The following is a 19,420-nucleotide window of genomic DNA, read 5'->3' on the forward strand; positions in this document are numbered from 1 at the left end:
TCTGTTGTCACATGTCTTTGCTTGCTGCAATGTCACTTATCAAAGATGTGTACATACACCAGTACACATGCACCCAAACATTCTGAACATATGGCTGGAAACCGCTATTATTACAAGCCAATAGACGGCGGGGGCGTGGGCCAACACCCCTCTTATACATTATAACATATGCTGCCCACACGTCCATGTAGAAACGCCATTTTGAGCGAGGACATTTTCAAAGTAAATTCCAGATTACCCATGTAAAGTAGGCTATTTATTGACATATATAAATGTAGACCTACGATATAATATATGACATAATAAATTAAACAATCAGGATATAGGCCTACACAGTTTACAATTTTGTATTGAAGTAATCTATTTTAGTTTCATAATACATTGCATAATAATAGACAGTCTGGGTTATGTTTCTCTTGCCTCAGCCATCATGGAGGGAAAAGGTTGCTATAGGCTTGTCATGTTATGTCATTACATACCGGTTTGACGTAGACTGACTCGACTTGTTACTTAAGCAACTTTGAAAGTTCTTCGGGGTTGGCGCAACTTGGCATAATCATAACTGAAACTTGCGAGATCACAGGAGAAACAGTAAAGAACAAAGGTAGGATATTGTAGAATTAACATTTTCAAATGAAATTATCTCACTATAGCCTATATGCCAAATGCATGCATTTGCTGCAGGGCTGCAGCTGAGTTTCTGTAGTGTTTTGTAACACACTGTTAAAGTACAAAATGTTCATTTGAAGCAATTACAACCAAAATCATAATAATGTATAGGCCTACATCACTAAATGCATCTTATGGTAGCTTATATATTAAATAGTAGGTCTATATGAACTATTATTATACTTAACTTCTATAGCCTTATAACAATGAGTAGGCCTATATAGACACCTGTCTTTGAACATATAGGCTACCATATGTCTGTATTCCTTAGCATGTTTCTGGACAGTAGGCTATGATTGAGAAATTGATATTTAACAATTGATCTAGATACAGATTTTATAATTAGGCTACTTTAATCACACCTTATGCTCCCTCCCATCTCAGATCCAGTTAACCATGGCTGTAAGAAGTGCTGTCTCTCGGCTGCTCTCAAGCACACAGAAATGTGTCACTATCACTGCATCCCGAGCACTTGGCACAGCTGCACCAGCCCAGAAAGGTATGTGTAAAAACTTCAAAGTATTAGTATTATATTTTCAGTTGGAAATTATGAACTGAGACTGCTGAAGTGTGGCAGTGTATTTAGGCAGTCATCTAAGTCTATACTTGTCCCCCTCCCTTTTCCCCATGATACTAAATCTCTTAGATCTGAAAATATCAGATCTACAAGCTCACAACCGTGTCATGCATTGTAAGCTTGTAGATCTGATATTTTCTCAGCATGATAGCCCCAGAATAGGGACTAGGGTTTATGTGGTTAAACATTTAACTCATATACTGTAGGCTATAGGAGTCACCCATATACAGCAGTCCAGTTAGTTTCTCCCCGCTTCTTCATTTGGGTCTAGAGACAAATAAAGTATTCCAGGAAGGTAGACTCTCAGTTTTTAATAATAATTGGTGTATATAATTTACCAAGATTATATGCACATGTACATTTGATTTGATGATGCTCTTCTTTATTCTCTTTTTGCTCTTTCTTTCCTTTAAATCTTTTTTACAATTTTTACCATTATTCTGTTGTTGTTATTATCTACGCTGCTGCATTTTCTGAAGGAATAGTTTTACTATTATGTAGCTGTAGCTGAAATAGTGTTATTATTCCTCCTTTAGAAGGTGAAGAAGTCAAAAGATCACCCAAGCCTGGTAAGTAAAGTTTGAAAATGTTTAAAACATCTCGAATTTTTGTGATTGTTAACAATAATTTATTTAAAAATTATTTAAACTGACCACCGTTGTTTTTGACCCCCAGCTAAGGTGGCGTTCAACTGGCGCGATGCCCTGGACATGGAGAGCCAGTTGACAGAAGAGGAGATTATGATCCGTGACTCCTTCCGCGAGTACTGCCAGGACAAACTAATGCCCCGCATTCTCATGGCCAACAGAACTGAACGTAAGTGCCCTTATTCAAAACAGAGTTATGCCTGTTTTGGACTTACATGGAGTCATAAGGTGTCTAAAGAATAATTTATATTTCTGAATCTTGCTCTCCCCACCCACAGATTTCCACCGTGAGATTGTCTCAGAGATGGGAGAATTGGGTGTCTTAGGCCCAACGATCCAAGGTATCAACATTTCGTTGATGAAATACTGAATAAACAATATGTTCTATGGATTGATGCAATCCAAATAACTAGAATGTGCATGTTACACTCAGATACAATATTTACAATCTGTTTATTTTTTACTATGAATAAAATAAAACATTACACAGTCAAGTGAGAAAAAAAATCTAATCCACTTCCGCTATGGCATTTCTTTTTTTTTCACCCAAAAATGTATGTCATTCTGTCATTACAATACATACTTACAGTAATTTCATTCCAGTTGAAATACCTATATTTACACAATTATTTAATGCAAAAGCTGGCATAAAGATACACATTTGGCTTGAATGATTGTTTTAAATTGTTAACATCCTATCCTCTGCCTGTCATCCAGGGTACGGTTGTGCTGGCACCAGCTATGTGGCATATGGCCTGATTGCGAGAGAGGTTGAAAGAGTGGACAGTGGATACAGATCAGTCATGAGTGTTCAGTCGTCCCTTGTCATGCACCCTATCAACGCCTATGGAACAGATGCACAGAAGGACAAGTACCTGCCAAGACTAGGTAAGACTAGAGAAATTAATGATGCAGTTGGATATCCAAAGGACCTTTTGGACCAAGTTTATTAGGCTATCATTTTGTATAATTCAGAGTGCCTATAACATCCCTTACCATGTTTCCTGTTTTTCCTTGTCTCCTTTCCTTGTGTGTGTGTGTGTCTGTCTGTCGGTGTGTGTGTGTGTGTGTGTGTGTGTGTGTGTGTGTGTGTGTGTGCGTGCGTGCGTGCGTGCGTGCGTGCGTGCGTGCGTGCGTGTGCGTGCGCGTGTAGCCCGTGGAGAGATCCTGGGCTGCTTTGGTTTGACAGAACCCAACCACGGTAGTGACCCCAGTGGTATGGAGACCAGGGCCAAATACAACCCCTCCAGTGGCACCTTCACCGTCAATGGGGCCAAGACCTGGTAGGTAGACATTCATGTAGACAGTAGACCAACTGAGGTGGGCTTTATTTACTAAAAGCTGTGCTTTGATTTAGAATGGGACAAACTTGTCCTTGACAATGTGCTCTCAAAATGTGGATGTTTTGTTTGATGGGGCCAATTTAACAAAAAATACACTCTAGCATTATGTAAAAAAAAAATAAAAAAATCCAGACACTTAAAATTAAGTTATTTTATATACTTTACATACCGTAGTTTGCTCAGGTCTGTAAAAATCGAACCTCTGTTCGAAGTGGAGCTGTGTGTGTGTGTGTGTGTGTGTGTGTGTGTGTGTGTGTGTGTGTGTGTATTGCAGTTGATGCTCAGGGCAGGCTAGACTCAACAGCACCTCTCTGGTCACCCAGGGTTACTACATACAGGCTACATACAGACCCACCCACCCACATACCCACCCACATACCTACACACACGGCCACGTATAGGGAGCTTGTGTTCCACACAGCTCCAAATAGATAGGGAAACAAATTTCAGTGAACAGTTTTGCCCTTAGTTATGGACTTTAAGGTAGTTACAACGAGCACTACTGTTTGTCTACGGGTGGGGAGTCAGGAGGACCTTGACCAGTGCTACACGTGAAGGTTTGGTATATAGCAACACATTATGTAAGAAAAGTGCTGCTAAAATAGCTTGCATGGAAATCCATATATAGAAGCAGTAACTCCACACCAGTACTACAGTATACGTGTATGACCCCTTCCTTCGTACTGAGGTGGATCCTTAATAATCACGTGAAATTCATTGACATGAGTCACTACACACTGATATTAATCTGTTTATCATTTGTAATGACATACCATCCTGCTTGTCTGTGCTAGGATCACCAACTCTCCCGTGGCCGATATTGCAGTGGTCTGGGCCAAGTGTGAGGATGGCAGGGTGCGGGGCTTCATCCTAGAGCGTGGAATGAAGGGTTTCTCCACACCTAAGATTGAGGGCAAATTCTCCCTGAGGGCTTCCGCCACTGGAATGATCGTGATGGACGATGTGGAGGTTCCCCAGGAGAACCTGTTGCCCAATGTTCATGGCATGTCTGTGAGTCTTTGTTCAGTTGTTTTTACACACACACACACACACACACACACACACACACACACACACACACACACACACACACACACACACACACACACACACAACCTAACCCTAACCGTTGTGGGGACCTACTATTTTGTCCCCACACTGTCAGAGGTCCCCTGCAGGTGACTGTGTGAACATGCGTTTAGTCCCCATAAGTATAGCTAGACAAACTCACACATACACACACACACACACACACACACACGCACATGCACACGCACACACACACACACACACGCACACACACACACACACACACACACACACACACACACACACACACACACACACACACACACACACAAACACACATTTGAAGATGTGTTTTTTATATGGTTCAGTTCGGGGGTTCTTGGGGCTGGAATTGCTGCAAAGCCTTATCGATATTTTTTGGCGAATTCGTACAATGTTACGCTTTAGAAAATGCAAGGAAGAACTCAACTTGTTTTGTTTGTTGTCTTGTGTAACCTTCCCCTCCAGGGTCCATTTGGCTGTCTGAACAATGCCCGTTACGGCATTGCCTGGGGAGCTCTTGGAGCTGCTGAATTTTGTTTCCATGCTGCCAGACAATACACTCTGGATAGGTACATGACATTGCAGTAATAATGTGAAAATATTAAATAACATACCCCAGTTATTGTAGAACAGAAATCGTTGAGAGCTCACTGTCTCTATGGTCTGTTTAGAATCCAGTTTGGAGTGCCACTGGCCAGGAACCAGCTGATGCAGAAAAAGATGGCAGATATGCTGACAGAGATCACTATTGGGCTGCAGGCTTGTCTAACACTAGGCAGACTGATTGATGAGAAGAAGTGAGTCTTCTCATTGCTCTCATGATACCATTGCACTATAGATTATGTTGTTTAATTGTGGTATCCTTGTAACTTTTGTCACATTCTTATAAATGTAATTCAGGGAAAGCACTTGCACGCTCCAGCTTCAATGAAAAAAGGTTGGCTTGTGATCACATTCTCACAGTATTCCTATACTTCACTCGATGAACCTTGTTTTCTGCACTTCTAATAGAGCGGCTCCAGACATGATCTCCATGCTTAAGAGGAACAGTTGCGGTAAATCTCTGGACATTGCCAGACAGGCCAGAGACATGCTGGGAGGAAATGGCATTGCAGACGAGTACCACATCATCCGACATGTGATGAACTTGGAGGCCGTCAACACATATGAGGGTATGCAAACTACAGATACTACATGGAATATTATCTATTAATATTAACATGCTTTATCATTTAGCGCATCTATTAATAGATTAGTGCAGGAATCTTAAATGTTTTTCTGGACCCTTAGCTAAGTTAAACGTGTGTTTCCAGACATTTAACCGCAAATACTTTGTAAACATGACCTTTTGGCTTGGTACTTGGTCTTCGCCGAAAAATCTGCAAGCTCACAACGCGTCGCAAACATGTTGTGAGCTTGTAGATCTGCTATTTTCGTCTAATTTTCCCTCCAGAATAGGGATGCGTGCAGGCTTCAAGTGGTTATTGTAAAAATACAGAAAAATTAAGTCACACAAAGATTTAGATCTCCCTGTAGTAACTGTGGGGACCCCCTAGGGGTCCCGGACCCCCTGTTGAAGACCCCTGGATTAATGTATATAATTTCAAGTCAATTGTGTCTGTAAAGTTCTTAATCAAACCACATCATATACCAATGTATATATAGTACAAGATCCACCAGGGGTCAGCAGTGCTCAAAATATTGAAGGCTAATACTTGCTGCTTGAGAAAAAAGATGATAGCTAATAAATAAAGCATGTTTAAATTTATAATTTCTGTATCTATGTACTTAAATGTAACCTGATCATTGTGTTTGCTTTATTTCCATAGGAACTCATGACATTCATGCCTTGATTCTGGGCAGAGCCATCACTGGACTGCAGTCATTCACTGTTGAAAAGTAAATCCTTCCAATCTCCTCTTATGGAAATGGACTTGATACAATGGGTGTAATACATGACCTGGTTTGGAAAACGTTACCTGGGATATGTACTTATTTCAGTCAGACATATTTAAGGTCATTTTTATAGGCATATTTATATAAACAATACCTCAGTAGATTTAAGGAGTTGTGCATTTTCAAGCTGCTGTTGGAGGTGTCATCCTTACATGTGGTGTCCTCTATTTATGTTAAAGAGGGGTCAATCTAACAAGGCAATGGGTCCAAGTGTGATATACATTTTGTAGTGTTATAACTGAAACATCATTTGAGTCAAGGGTAAAACAAGGTGCATTTCAAAGGTGTGGCATTAGTTTTATTGATTGAAATAATAATGTAATTCTTTGTACTGTAGATTAATGGATGTGAAAGATTGAAGTGAATGTAGCTGAGATACTGTATATGGTTATGTGTGAGTCAATAAAATTCAACTGTATCACAAATGAAATCAACTTAGTTTATCCACTTTCAGCTTTTGCCTTTATGATGCTGGTTACTGGAGTATTCCTGAAGAGGTAGTTTACAATTAGTCACACACACACGCACACATACTGTACAAGTATATAGAATATGGCAGGGCATAAGGCTGTAAGTAGCAGCGAGCGATGTCTCATGTCTGCACCTTACACAGATGACATCTAAATGTCAGAGACAAAAATCACCTAATTGGTGTGTTTTTACATTTTGGAGTTTTATTTTTTCTTATAATTAAGTACTGCACTTGCATGTGAATACGAACTTTAATTTTGTATTGTGTTTATTCCATCTGTGACCTTCGTGTGCAGTGTAGGATTCAATTTGCATTTTTTTGTATTCCCAATAAAGGCTCTTTAATTATATTCACATTCCTCCTCCTGATACTTGTGTGAGAGCCTGGGACTATTCTTTTTGCAGTGGTGACCTTAGTGTGTTCTTACAAGTTTGAGAACATTTATTTTTAATACTAAGTACCACACTTCAGTACATTAATGCATACTTTAATTTGTTTGAATTGTGACCATAAGACAGAGGCCAAACGTATGTCTTAAACATAAATAAACAAATAAAAAACATTGCCAGTATATAAGATCAGTAAGGGGTAGTGTATAGTATACAATACAACATTGTACACAGGCAAACACGAATTACTGCTGTGCGATGATAACACCACAGAGAGCGAGAGAGGAGAATTCAAACGTTCCAAACAGGTAATATGCATTTCACAACGCAGAAACATATAAAAACGTTTATCTGTTACTGTTCTGGCTGTTTTGGTGTCTGGACCAGGTCAAGGCCCTTTCTGAGACTTGCCAGGGCCTGGCTGGCCTCCTGGAGCTCTTCATTGAGCTTACTGCAGCTCTCCAGCACCTCTGACAGCTCCTGCAGTTTGACTGCCATGTCATGGCTGTTCACCTCATACACTGCATACATGTATTCCGTCATCTCCTGGCACACATCTGTCACCTGAGTAGAGACGGGGTGAAAAGTCAGCTTATTTAATGTCTATATTTGACTAAAATGGCAGTTTCCAGTTTCAGTGCAATGCCAATCACTGCAGTAATCACTAAACATATAGCATATAGTGCAAGGCACATGAATTCTTAATCCAATAGCTATGTGAGCACTGTGGTAAATAGTATGAATGCAGCTGTAGAGGGTGGTAGTTTGTGATGCATTGGACCTCTGCATCTCGACTTGATCTATTTTCAAGCAAATAAAATAAAATATGGTTCAATCATACCAAACAACTCTGATCAAATCCAGAAGAATTAAGGATTCAATAATATACATAAAATAGGAATTGGTGCATTATGTAATAATGTATGCCAATAATATGGCAATACTGGGTAATATCATAGAAACAATGGTCATTCTAATCAACAAAAGAAAGATGATGTCACCTTCACCATAATCATGTCCTTAAAGCTATCCATCATCTTCAGTTCATTGGTGCGGCTCTCGTTGATCTCATGAACCAGGTTCTGCACTTTGCTGGTGATGTTATCTATCTTCAAACTGCAATCACTTGCTGGGCTCAGTGGGCTGGGGGTGTGGGTGGGAGACGGTGAGCAAGCAAAGCTAACTGTACCTGTACGTGTGTGTATTTTATGTAATGCTTTACTTGTGTGTATTTGTATTGTATGCAATGTTTACTTATGTGTATAGGACCCCTCTAAAATGATGCTCCATCTAAAGTCTGACCATTTGAATGACATAGTATACATTTATCTACATAATATAAACATATATGTAATGGATTTCATGAAACGGAATGATGACACATTTTATTTCATGATGAGTAACTCATCCCAACTCGCCCAGTCTAAGTGTGTCAGCGTCAACATAATACAATAATAATTGACATATTACAAACAGGACTACATGTATATGCAGTACCCACCACATGTTGCCCCCTACTGTATATTGTATGCAATGTATTATAACATATACATTGTTTGCCTGGCAAACAGTGCTCTATTGAGGACAGCTAAAGTTAATGGATGAGAAATTACCTATACCTCATATGCTGGTCTTGAGTGTCTGGCATGCTCATGCATGAAAATCGCTGACTTGAAAAATCTTGCTCGGTGCACAGACTCCCATCCTGAGTTGCCAGTGTGTGTGCCTGAAAAGAAGACAGAATAAATAAAATGAACCAGAACAATGCATCAAAATCATTGGTTCTCAAAGTGGGTAAGGGGGCCCCCACGGGTCCTTGAGGGAGTTCCAGGGGGTCCCAAGCTAAATGATAGTTAAGAACCAAATGGACCCTTATGGGTATGTACAAATTGAACAAAATGTATCCGTAGGCACGGGTCCATTTGGTTATATTTGTAAACTTAAAGAGTTACATTAACATTGATGTTACAGTATAATTGGGGTATCAGAGATAGAAATGCCATTAAATGGGGCTCCGTAGCCCTGATGCAAACTGGGGGTCCTTGAAATAAAAATGGTTGAAAATCACTGCTGGAGCTGTAAAAATCTTCTCTTATGGGGGTCCCTGGCATATCTTTTCAAATGGGGGCCCGCATATAATATGTGTAAATAAATGTGTGATATGAAAAGGTTTGAGAACCACTGATCTATATCATATGTCTGCTTTGTGGTTAAATATTTGAGCCTGGTAACTAACTGATCTATTTATACTAATGTTACCTCGTTATCTTCGTGCCTAGTAGGAGTAGGCCTACTACTAGGAGTTGAAGTGGAAGGCGAAAAAAAGTCCATTTTCTATGGAAGTTTTGCCTTATCCTGGTAAAAACGGCTTACTGCAATGATACACCTGTTTGACAGAACATAAATATTCAGTTCAATTTTATCAACATGCAGTGCGACAGCCAGGTCAGGTAATTAACACATTTTAGCTGAGGCTACGAAAAGTTAAATTATATATGTTTAATCGGGAACAAAGCAATACATATAGCCTACTAGTTAGCTTGAAGCTAACTTAAAGCAAACTTAAGGTCAACGTCAGTGTACTTTCAAAGAACTTCAACCATTCAGCTAGAATACATGTCGTCAGTCATGTATGTTAATTAGGGTGACCATATTTTCAGCCATTCAAACCGGGACGCAAAACACTTGTTGCCTAAAACTGGGACCCTAAAAGCAATGCGCACGTTACCGCGCACGCGCGTGCCCATTCTCTAACGTTCGTGCACGCGCACACACGCACCGCAGGGTTGCAAACAGGCAGTGAGTGATTGACAAACAGGCTCAGTGTTGAATTCAGACACGCAATTAATTTGTTCCTTTTTTCTGATTGGTTTGGTGAGCATGTTTTCATGAAAAGAACATGATAAATGTCTATGCAACCTCTGAAAACAGCTACTATTATTTTAATTCTGGCGAAAACCGGGACAATTTTGTAGTGAATGTTGAAAACCGGGACATATTAGTGTTTTAGAGATATTTGTCGGGACACCGGGACACGTAGCTTGAAAACGGGACTGTCCCGGGTAAAACGGGACGTCTGGTCACCCTAATGTTAATGCTGTATGGCCGTGGGAACTAAGAATAATTCCATATGAATGAACGCACTTACTGTATTAACTTTCTAAATAAACAGGTTGGTTTAGTTTGACGAGCAGACAGGTGTAACGTTAGCTAAACTCTCCAACAACTAACAGATGTTTACATTGAGCCATTAGGATGATGCTTGCTTGCTGTACGACGGTGTCGCTCGCGCCCAAAGCTGAGCAGATCTGTAGACTCTACAGAGCGGCTGTAGAGTGTAAACTGTGAGCTTGTAGGTCTGCTATTTTCGGCGCGCTTCTGGATAGAACCATTTCCGCCCAAAAAAAAGATTAATAAAGCGCTACCCCCTCAATAAATAAATAAATACATAAATAAATCCCATAGCATAGAGTTAACATTTAGCAAAAATAATACAATTAACCAAATATAATACATTTCTGATTAATAGCCTACTATTTGTTCTTTTTGTCTTCCTTTTTTTATAAATGTTTTGAACTAAGTCTTACTAATCATAATAATAACAATAATAAGTAACCCCACGTTTGGGAAACGGTGTTGGACCATAGAGTTATAATAAGAAGTGTTGGACCAGCGAGGACAATAATGTAACCTCGCGTCACCAGGATGAGGATGAGTTGTTGTGCCTCGGCGTTGAGCAGCGCTCCTATTGGTCCACTGCTCGGCAGCGGACCAATAGGGACAGCGCTCGAGCATCTTTCCGGTTTAAACAGGTGTTCTTCGGATGATAACATTACTTGCTCATCTGGACTTCATTGAGATCAGACGTGCATTTTTGGAGCTCCGCCAGAGACACCGTTACTAACCAATCACTGCTGACTGCTGGTTTTCATCGACGCCTGTCATCCTTCTGTTGCTGTTGTTTCTCCCGTTTCAACTTTTCATTCGATATTTTTTCACATTTGATAACACTTTTTGGATCCTGAGTCTTCAGGTTAACCGACTGAGGTAAGTTTTTTTCTCTTAACGGGACACACACACACACACACACACGTTTGTTTGCAACTGTTGTTTGTGTTGTTTACCGTTTGTAGTACAGTAGCTAGCTGGTTGTTTGTTTACATTTGTTGTGGTGGTTAACGGTTTGACTGAAAGACGGGAAGCCGTTGTCATTAAATCACAGACTCGGTCATCCTGTGTCGCTTGTTAAAATTAACTGATTTAATCTTGGTAGAACAGTTAAGTGCTTTTGGTTGAGTTTTGTTTATTTTCAAAACGTTAACGGAACACACACACACACACACACACACACACACACACACACACACACACACAGGGATGTGTTTGTAGTTGTTTAACCGTTGTGGGTAATTTTGAAACATTTAGTGTACCGTTTTTAGTACAGTAGCTGCTAGCTGGTTGTTTGTTTACATTTATTGTGGTGGTTACATTTGTTGTGGTGGTTAAGGGTTTGACTGAAAGACGAGAAGCCGTTGTCATTGAAATCACACAGACTGTCATACTGTCGCTTGTTGTTAAAATTAACTGATCTAATCTTTGTAGAACTGTTAGGTGCTTTTGGGGGAGTTTAGTTTATTTTCTAGGTGTTCTAAGTTAACAGAACACACACACTCTAGTCTAGACTAGAGGTTTCAGAGCATAGCCTAGCCATGCTGCCTCTCCAGTGTGTTAACCGGCTGTGGCCCAAAAAGGTGGATGATAGCCTGACAAGCCTTAACTGTCTCTGGCTCCAGGACATCTCCACCCTTGGTGCCAACAGCATAGTCCCCCAGCCAGGAGGAGGTGTCAGCAGGGAGCCTCTCTCCACCCCCACCCAGCAGCCATTGGTTTTGTCTGTGGTGGCTTTGTCCCCGCTGGCCGGGGACATTGGCTTTCCCTTGACCCCGGTCATGCCCACACCAGCGGCTTGCAGCCAGGCCCAGCAGAGCTCAGGCGTTGTGACGCACAGCCCCTGCCCCGGTGTGGTGGGCTACAACACCAACGCCCATGAGAAGCCACACTACTCCTGTGCCACGCTGATATTCATGGCCATACAGGCCAGCGAGAAGAGAAAGCTCAGACTGACCTCTATTTACGAGTGGTTCAGAGAGAACTTCTCTTTCTACCGCTGTGCCAAAACCGACTCCTGGCAGTGCACCATCCGGCACACCCTGTCCGTAAACGAGGGCTTCATCCAGCTCCCAAAGGAGAAAGGCGAGTCGGGAAAGGGGCGCTTCTGGACAGTTGACGCGCAGCATGTTGAGCGCCTCAGCAGCGGCGTTTACAAAGTCCAGATCGACCCCAGGTCCGGCTCGCAGCAGCTCCCCGGGCACTGTGAAGAGGTCACTTGCACGGAACAGAACGTGCCGAGCCAGGAGGTTGGCGGGCGCAAGAGGAAGCTCACCCAAGCCTCTGTAACTAGCCAGGCCAAAGTCCCCCGCACACTCCCTCCTGTCCAGCACCAGCTTACGGAGCTCTGCAGTGTGGCAAGCTCCGCTGTCTCTGCGCCTCATCCTCCTCCTAGCTGTGACTTGGATTGGCCCCCAGACAGCCAGTTTATCATCCCCGTACAGGAGGACCTGGTGGCTGACTATGTCCGGGACGCCTTCTTTGATCAAGCCTTGAGCGAGGATTTGAGCCAGGACAGTGGGGAGCCACATAGCTCCGCTGTCTCTGTGCCTCCTCCTCCTCCTAGCTGTGACTTGGATAGGCTCCCAGACAGTCAGTTTGCCATCCCCGGACTGGAGGAGCTGGTGGCTGGCTTTGACTGGGAGGCCTTCCTTGATCAAGCCTCGAGCGAGGATTTGAGCCAGGACAGTGGGGAGCCACATAGCTCCACCCCCGCAGAGGAGGATCGGACGATCGACTTCTACTTGAAGTCCTTCCTCGATTCTGCCTTTAGCGGGGAGCTGAGTCTGGACAGTGGGAGCTGCTGAGACCTGTTTAGTTGAGGCTTGCTGGAGTTTCCTCCTTGATGTCCATGTAGGGTCAGAGGTCAGTGTGTGGCCATAGGATCAGGTTGTTGTTCACTAGGGCTTGTCCACAGACCGGTGGGCCTGTGCAGTGCACCTCGCCTCTGGGGCCCACTGCTGCTAAATGCAATTAAAGTTAATTAATTAGTTAATGAATTAATCTGTTTCATACTGTATGTGCAGTAGGTCTAGATGTCATTGTCAATCCATGGTTTGTAGTCCTTAGGGTGGTTGTGTTTCTAGCCTTCTTTTGTCTTAACAGTTCACAAATCTTGCTGCTGTGTTCGCACATTGTTGTATTTCTCCCAGTAGGTATGGGAGTTTTTCCATCATTGGTCATGTTTTCAAACTCACTCACTTCTACATAAATGCATCAGTGTGTCTGTCCTGTCCTGTCCTGTCCTGTCTTGACTTGTCAGTCGTGTATCACACAGGAGGTTCCCCAGACTGGAGGTGGAGGTCCCCCCAGTCAGAGTTGGTCAGTCGAGCCTCTCTCCTGATCACTCCTGGTGCGCGTGGACGCCCTTCCAGAAAGGGGAACGCTATTTGTATCTGTCTGTTTATTGTGGACCGTGTTGGAGTTTCCCCCCCCCCCCCCCAGTCAGAGTTGGTCAGTCGAGCCAATCTCCTGATCACTCCTGGTGCGCGTGGACGCGCTTCCAGAAAGGGGAACGCTATTTGTGAAGATAAAGGGAAAAATTCAACAAAAATCTGTCTGTTTGTTGTGGACCGTGCTGGAGTTTCCCCAGACTGGAGGTGGAGGTCCCCCCAGTCAGAGTTGGTCAGTCGAGCCTCTCTCCTGATCACTCCTGGTCCAGAAAGGGGAACGCTAGTTGTATCTGTCTGTTTGTTGTGGACCGTGCTGGAGTTCCCCCGGACTGGAGGTGGAGGTCCCCCCAGTTGATGTTGGTCAGTCGAGCCTCTCTCCTGATCACTCCTGGTGCGCGTGGACATGCTTCCAGAAAGGGGAACGACTCTGAGGTAAGCATGTTTACTTTTTGTCTGTTACTTTACATGGTTTAGACTTCATCAAGTTGTTGTAGTCATTTTAAGAATAGTTAAGGGGCAAAATTATAAAAAGCTACAAAAAAGCACAAAAAATAAAAATGCTAAAAATAATATCTATATTAATCAATATCTGTCTATCTATACTGTGTATATCTATATTGTGTTTTTATGTACTGTATTATACGGTATATCACACAATCTAAACATTCTGGGGCGTCTGGGTGTTGTAGAGAGTAGAGTCAACACTCTTCCAACACCGCACTTACCTGGGTTCAATATCCAGGTATCTCCAGCTGAGCTGGGCGCTTCAACAAACACAATTGGCCATGTTGGGTGGGAAGCTAGTGAGGAACAAGTGATCATGTCCTTTTTGCTGCACTGCAGGATGTACATCAAGATTATTATAGTTCTGAATACTTCATTAGTTTCTATTTAGTTTTGACTCCATATTTTTGACCTCAGTTTAGTTGTAATTTGTTTTTAGAGTGTGCACTGTGCATGTTGGTTAATTAATATTTTTAGTGAAAAAGCTGACAGGATAATGCTACCTTGTTGATGACTAGCTGCGTTTGCTAGTCGTCCTTACTGAAGGGCAGAAGGTGACTGTAGACATGGGCTTCTTATATTGCCACTCGCTAGCGAGCCTGCCCCTTTACCCGATTGCTAACACAGGCGCCTATGACCCCAGAAATCCTAGTTTGTTTTTATTGTAATATGGGAAAAATATATTTGTCAGGGGTTAAGGTTCTAGTTTTTGTTATTTAGCTAATGTAATTTACCTATAATAACCTTGATGCACATAGTAGTTTATACCTCCACATGTGAGGGGAGGTTGCAGCAACAGGGACTCCAAGATACTTGGGGAAAAATGGGAATTGGCAATGACTAAATCGGTCTCCTCCCTGGATTGTCACGTTACCGTCGTGGGGGAGTTTTTCACTAAGGACAATCCATAGTCCTCCATATTGGGGGTTGGGCATGAGGTTAACAACATCATCCCTTAAAACAAACATGTTACAAAAATTATCACAAAATCAAAACATTCCAGAATTCCAAGCAGATGCCAGCAACAACAACACATGTGCACAGTAGTGTGTCCCCCCTCCTGGGAAGCCTTGAGCATTAAATGGAATCTCTTGGACCCAGAAGAAGCCACCAAAGACTTTAATGTAAGAACTATTATTTAAACTGTCATGTGACTCATAATGCCAATGTTTCCTTTTTGCTGACCCATTCAGAACAGCTCTGCTGTGAAGGAAACGGGTGTGTGAACTATGAGCCACTGGCATCCGAAGCAGCTTCCAGAGATGCTTGCAATGAAGTTCATGTAAACGAGACATCAACCCTTACAAACACAGTCCGAAACATGGAGGAGCTGAGACCTGAACACATCTCGCAAGCTTTCATCCAACCTCAGCGGTAAATATGTGTACTTTCCTTTTTTTTTCATGCAATAGAAGTCCCTTGGTAATGCATCCCATAAGCCTGGCATTGTTTGTGCCTTGCTCAACATACTGAGCATGCAGCTACACAGTATGTAGAGGATAGCGCAGTAGTCAAATGACCCTCATCTTGTGAGATTGTGTTGCATTGCTTTTACCCTTTGCCTTTCAGCCCCCTCCCCCCTTTCTCTCTCTCACTCACTCATGTCCTCGCCTCCCCATCCATCCATCCACTTAACCATACTCTTTCCTTCCTCTCTGTCTATTGTGCTCCAGATCCTCTCAGTTCTCTCAAGGTGATGGCTGTAAGAGCAGTGCCTGCCAGACAGATCATCATCATCATCATCATCCTGTAGTCCTACTAGCAGACAGGGGTCAGCATGCATCCCTCACTGTAACTCAGCTGTCATGTTAGCCAGTTGTTAAATAAGTGTGTGTCTCATTCAGTGTTTAGTGATTTATGGCCATTTTATTGATAGTCGTTCATTCATTCATCTCTAATCACTTTTCTGTGTGACACTTCACTGCTATGTGTGCACTGAACGTGAGGTGTAATGGTATGTCCTATGGTAATCTGTTGTCTGCTTTATGGTAATGTTTTGTAACCAAATTAATGTTATCTTTAATCTTTGGCCAGTATGGTTGTACACAGTACCTCTGGTCAAAACGTAAACAGTCTTATGCTGTATATCGTCACTGTCGGGCAGAAACCTCCAAGTTTCAAATTTGTTTTTCTTTTCACGAAGTAGTCCTGCTTCATACAAGGCCGTCACACAAAGGTAGTGAAAACAGCAGATCTAGTGCTTGTAGATCGGCTGTTTTCACTAGTTTAGTTAATTTTTTTTAAATGATAAAAAAAATGGTTTTGGACATACATGGTTTCCACCCAACAACGACGATATGCTGCTTTATAAGATAATGTTTTATTCTTAATTTTATGGAGTGATGTGTGATTTGCATTTTTGTGTATTGTGTGTTAAACCCTGGGTACAATGTTTATTATTGATGTAAAAGAAGACTAAATGGGTTCAGATGGTTTTTGCCTTTCTGTCAGAGACATGTTGTCCTGCATTCATTCTTCTAACATCACTTTTCTGTGTTCTCTTTAAAGTGGACATTGTGAGGAAAGAGGCCTGCTCATCATGACTGGAGAACCCACTGCTTAACCTGCCTGTTTCCTTAGGAGACTCACCACTCCTCCGACTGCACATTGGACAACTTGTGTACTTCTATTCTCCTTTTTACCTTTTGGACTGAGGATGATTATTTTTATTTTTTTGTGAGGACTGTTCAGTCTTAATTCTCTTTTCTTTTTTTGGTTCAATGGGCAATATGCTACATTTCAGGTTGGATCTTTATGAAGGTTGAATAATCTGAAGGTTCATGGGTCAATGTAATTTTGTATAGACATATAAAGTTTCCTTTTCATTTAATGGTTAGCTACTCAGTTCTAAATTTGTTTGTTCACAGGGGTTAAAGTTCTCAGTCCTGGGGACTGATTGGGACTGATTTCAGTCTTGAGGATTCCATAGGGGCTATTTCTGAGATCTATGCAGAATCACAATCACATCGCAGTGCGTTTTGAGCTTGTGATCTGCTATTTTTATACATTTTGAAAACTTGAAATGGGACATTCTGCATATTGAGTACTTTTACTTTTGGTACTTTAGGTGTATTTAGATGCCAATACTTTTGTACTTGAGTAACGTACGTTTTTGAATGCTAGACTTTTACTTTACTATTTCTACGTTTTGGTAAATCCTAGTTGTGACCTTTTTAAGCCGTGTATAATTATTGTATAATTGCACGACAGATATTAAAACCGCCATTCTACAGGGCCACAACTTGTCTAGTTGCAACTTTTTGTGACCCTGTGTTTCAGCTATTGTAGCTATTTTAGTTGAAGGGGTTAGAATAGAATATACTTTTGACCAGGTTTAACAAAAACAAACGTTTCAGTATTAGGCTCTAAGATTATCGGACTTTCCTCACCCACGCTTTCTGATAGTCTTTGGAACAGACTGTAAAGCTGAATATCCCTGTAGGACTTATTAACCAAGAAGTAGTTCATGTCCTTTGCCTTGTATTGATTTGATCATTGTTCATATACCTTATTACAAGCAGACTGTTGACATAATGATCTCATTTGTGTGTATGATATGTTTATGATATGTGCTCACGTATTGTATGAATTATTTCAAAGTGCATGTCCGGAATTGCTTGTAACATTGACATATGTGACTTTTGTATTTAATGAGTGGGTGAATAAACCTGCCTCAGTTACATTCATGAATGACTTCCAGCAACAGCTGATGCCTTCCTGTGAATTTATTGTTATTCCTCCGTCAGTTCTATATTATTTCACTTTAGCATTTCTGGTCTACACATGTTAACTCTGTCAACAGACTAGACAGAGACAGTACTCTACATGTGCCATATAATATTCATGCATTCCAGACATATTTTACAATATATTGTTGTATATTAAAGGTTAAAACAAGTATGTATTAAATTGCTCTATTCTAATATTGCAATAGAGTTTTTGCTCAGTAGGGGTATGCTTGTCTCCAGCTCTTTAATTAGTAAACAGAAAATGCATTGTCAGGTCTGAGATCAATTTCATCCAATCAGGACAGAGAACTCGTATAGGATAAATTAGTGAACTTGGAAGTGATGAAATAAATGAGCAGACAAATTCAAATTGGAACAGTGTAATTTACATGTCATGTATTAAAGGAGTAGTGCAGCCCCAAAATGACCTTTTCTATCGATTACTTGCTCAATGGAGACTTGAGTTCAATAACATTTTTTTTGCCGCATTCCTAAGCCAATAATTTGAGCAGACTCTTTGTAGGCCCATTGATTCCGGATGGTGATCTGGACTCAATAGGGGTACATTTATTGTAATCAAAGTATTGGTTTACGAATGCGACAAAAACAAAATTATTGAAACTCCATGTCTCCATGTGGTGAGTAATCGATAGAAAAGTCATTTTAGGGGTGAACTGCTCTTGTAAATCATTGTATTGTTACTTTAATTGTAGCCTACATTCAAGATATGAAGGATGCTTGCTCTTGTAATCTGTTAATTTCTGGCCAAGTATTCTTACATTCATGGGGAATCCAACTTATTCAGTGTCACTTTCAACTTGCCATTCATTTATGTTTTTGTGGCTTGACTAACCTAAAAAGTGTGACAAATAGCCCAGAATAAGTTGATTAGAGTCTGGTAACTAAATCTGTGTAACCACAGCTTAATTCTTAAGTTATGTATGATTAAATAATATTGGTTAAAAGGGGGGGGGGATATTATTAGGCCTATTGGGGATGGACATCCTGTTATTTTGATTGTTTGCAACAGATTAAGTTGGTATAAGGGATGTATCTCATCATCTCTGTCAGGTTGATCGTGGCCCATGATTAAATCCTCCCCAGTCACCACCCACAGACCAGATTAGTTCAGACAGCAACCAACCACAAGGCGCTCTGCTCTCAGCTCAGAGAAGGGTTCGAAGGCAGACTGACAGAAGGATGACACAGGCAGAGACAAGAAAATATCTAAGTGCACGGTTATGTTAATCATAGTTAGCCTACTTTTAAATAGCTGCATGTGCCTTTCATCTCGATGTTGGAATAATTATCCTTTGATAGGTAAGTTGATTTCATTTCTCTTTTTATAGCCTTGGTGCCTCTACTGAGTCAGCTTTCTTGCCGTATGCAAAGCCTACTCAAGTTAAAGGAGTAGTTCACCCCAAAATGTTTTCTTTCCTATTGATTACTCATGCCATGAAGACTTGAGTTCAATAATACTTTTTTGTTTTAGTGGCATTCCTAA

The 19,420-nt window shown here is 41.4% G+C and overlaps 1 protein-coding gene across 1 annotated transcript; it reads left to right on the plus strand.

Annotated features, from left to right (window-relative positions):
• Positions 1 to 1,065: 1,065 nt before the first annotated feature.
• LOC308281164 (glutaryl-CoA dehydrogenase, mitochondrial-like) lies at positions 1,066 to 6,237 on the plus strand (the record flags this gene model as incomplete). Its single annotated transcript, XM_080721277.1, has 11 exons — positions 1,066 to 1,168; positions 1,783 to 1,815; positions 1,922 to 2,062; positions 2,172 to 2,234; positions 2,611 to 2,781; positions 3,047 to 3,176; positions 4,031 to 4,247; positions 4,773 to 4,876; positions 4,979 to 5,104; positions 5,319 to 5,479; positions 6,137 to 6,237. 11 exons carry the CDS (start codon positions 1,066 to 1,068, stop codon positions 6,208 to 6,210), a joined length of 1,323 nt encoding a protein of 440 aa, XP_080577403.1. The 3' UTR covers positions 6,211 to 6,237.
• Positions 6,238 to 19,420: the final 13,183 nt, after the last annotated feature.

This window comes from Nannobrachium achirus (assembly GCF_963921795.1).
Source record: "Nannobrachium achirus genome assembly, chromosome: 3".
In the NCBI taxonomy this organism is placed as follows: domain Eukaryota; kingdom Metazoa; phylum Chordata; class Actinopteri; order Myctophiformes; family Myctophidae; genus Nannobrachium; species Nannobrachium achirus.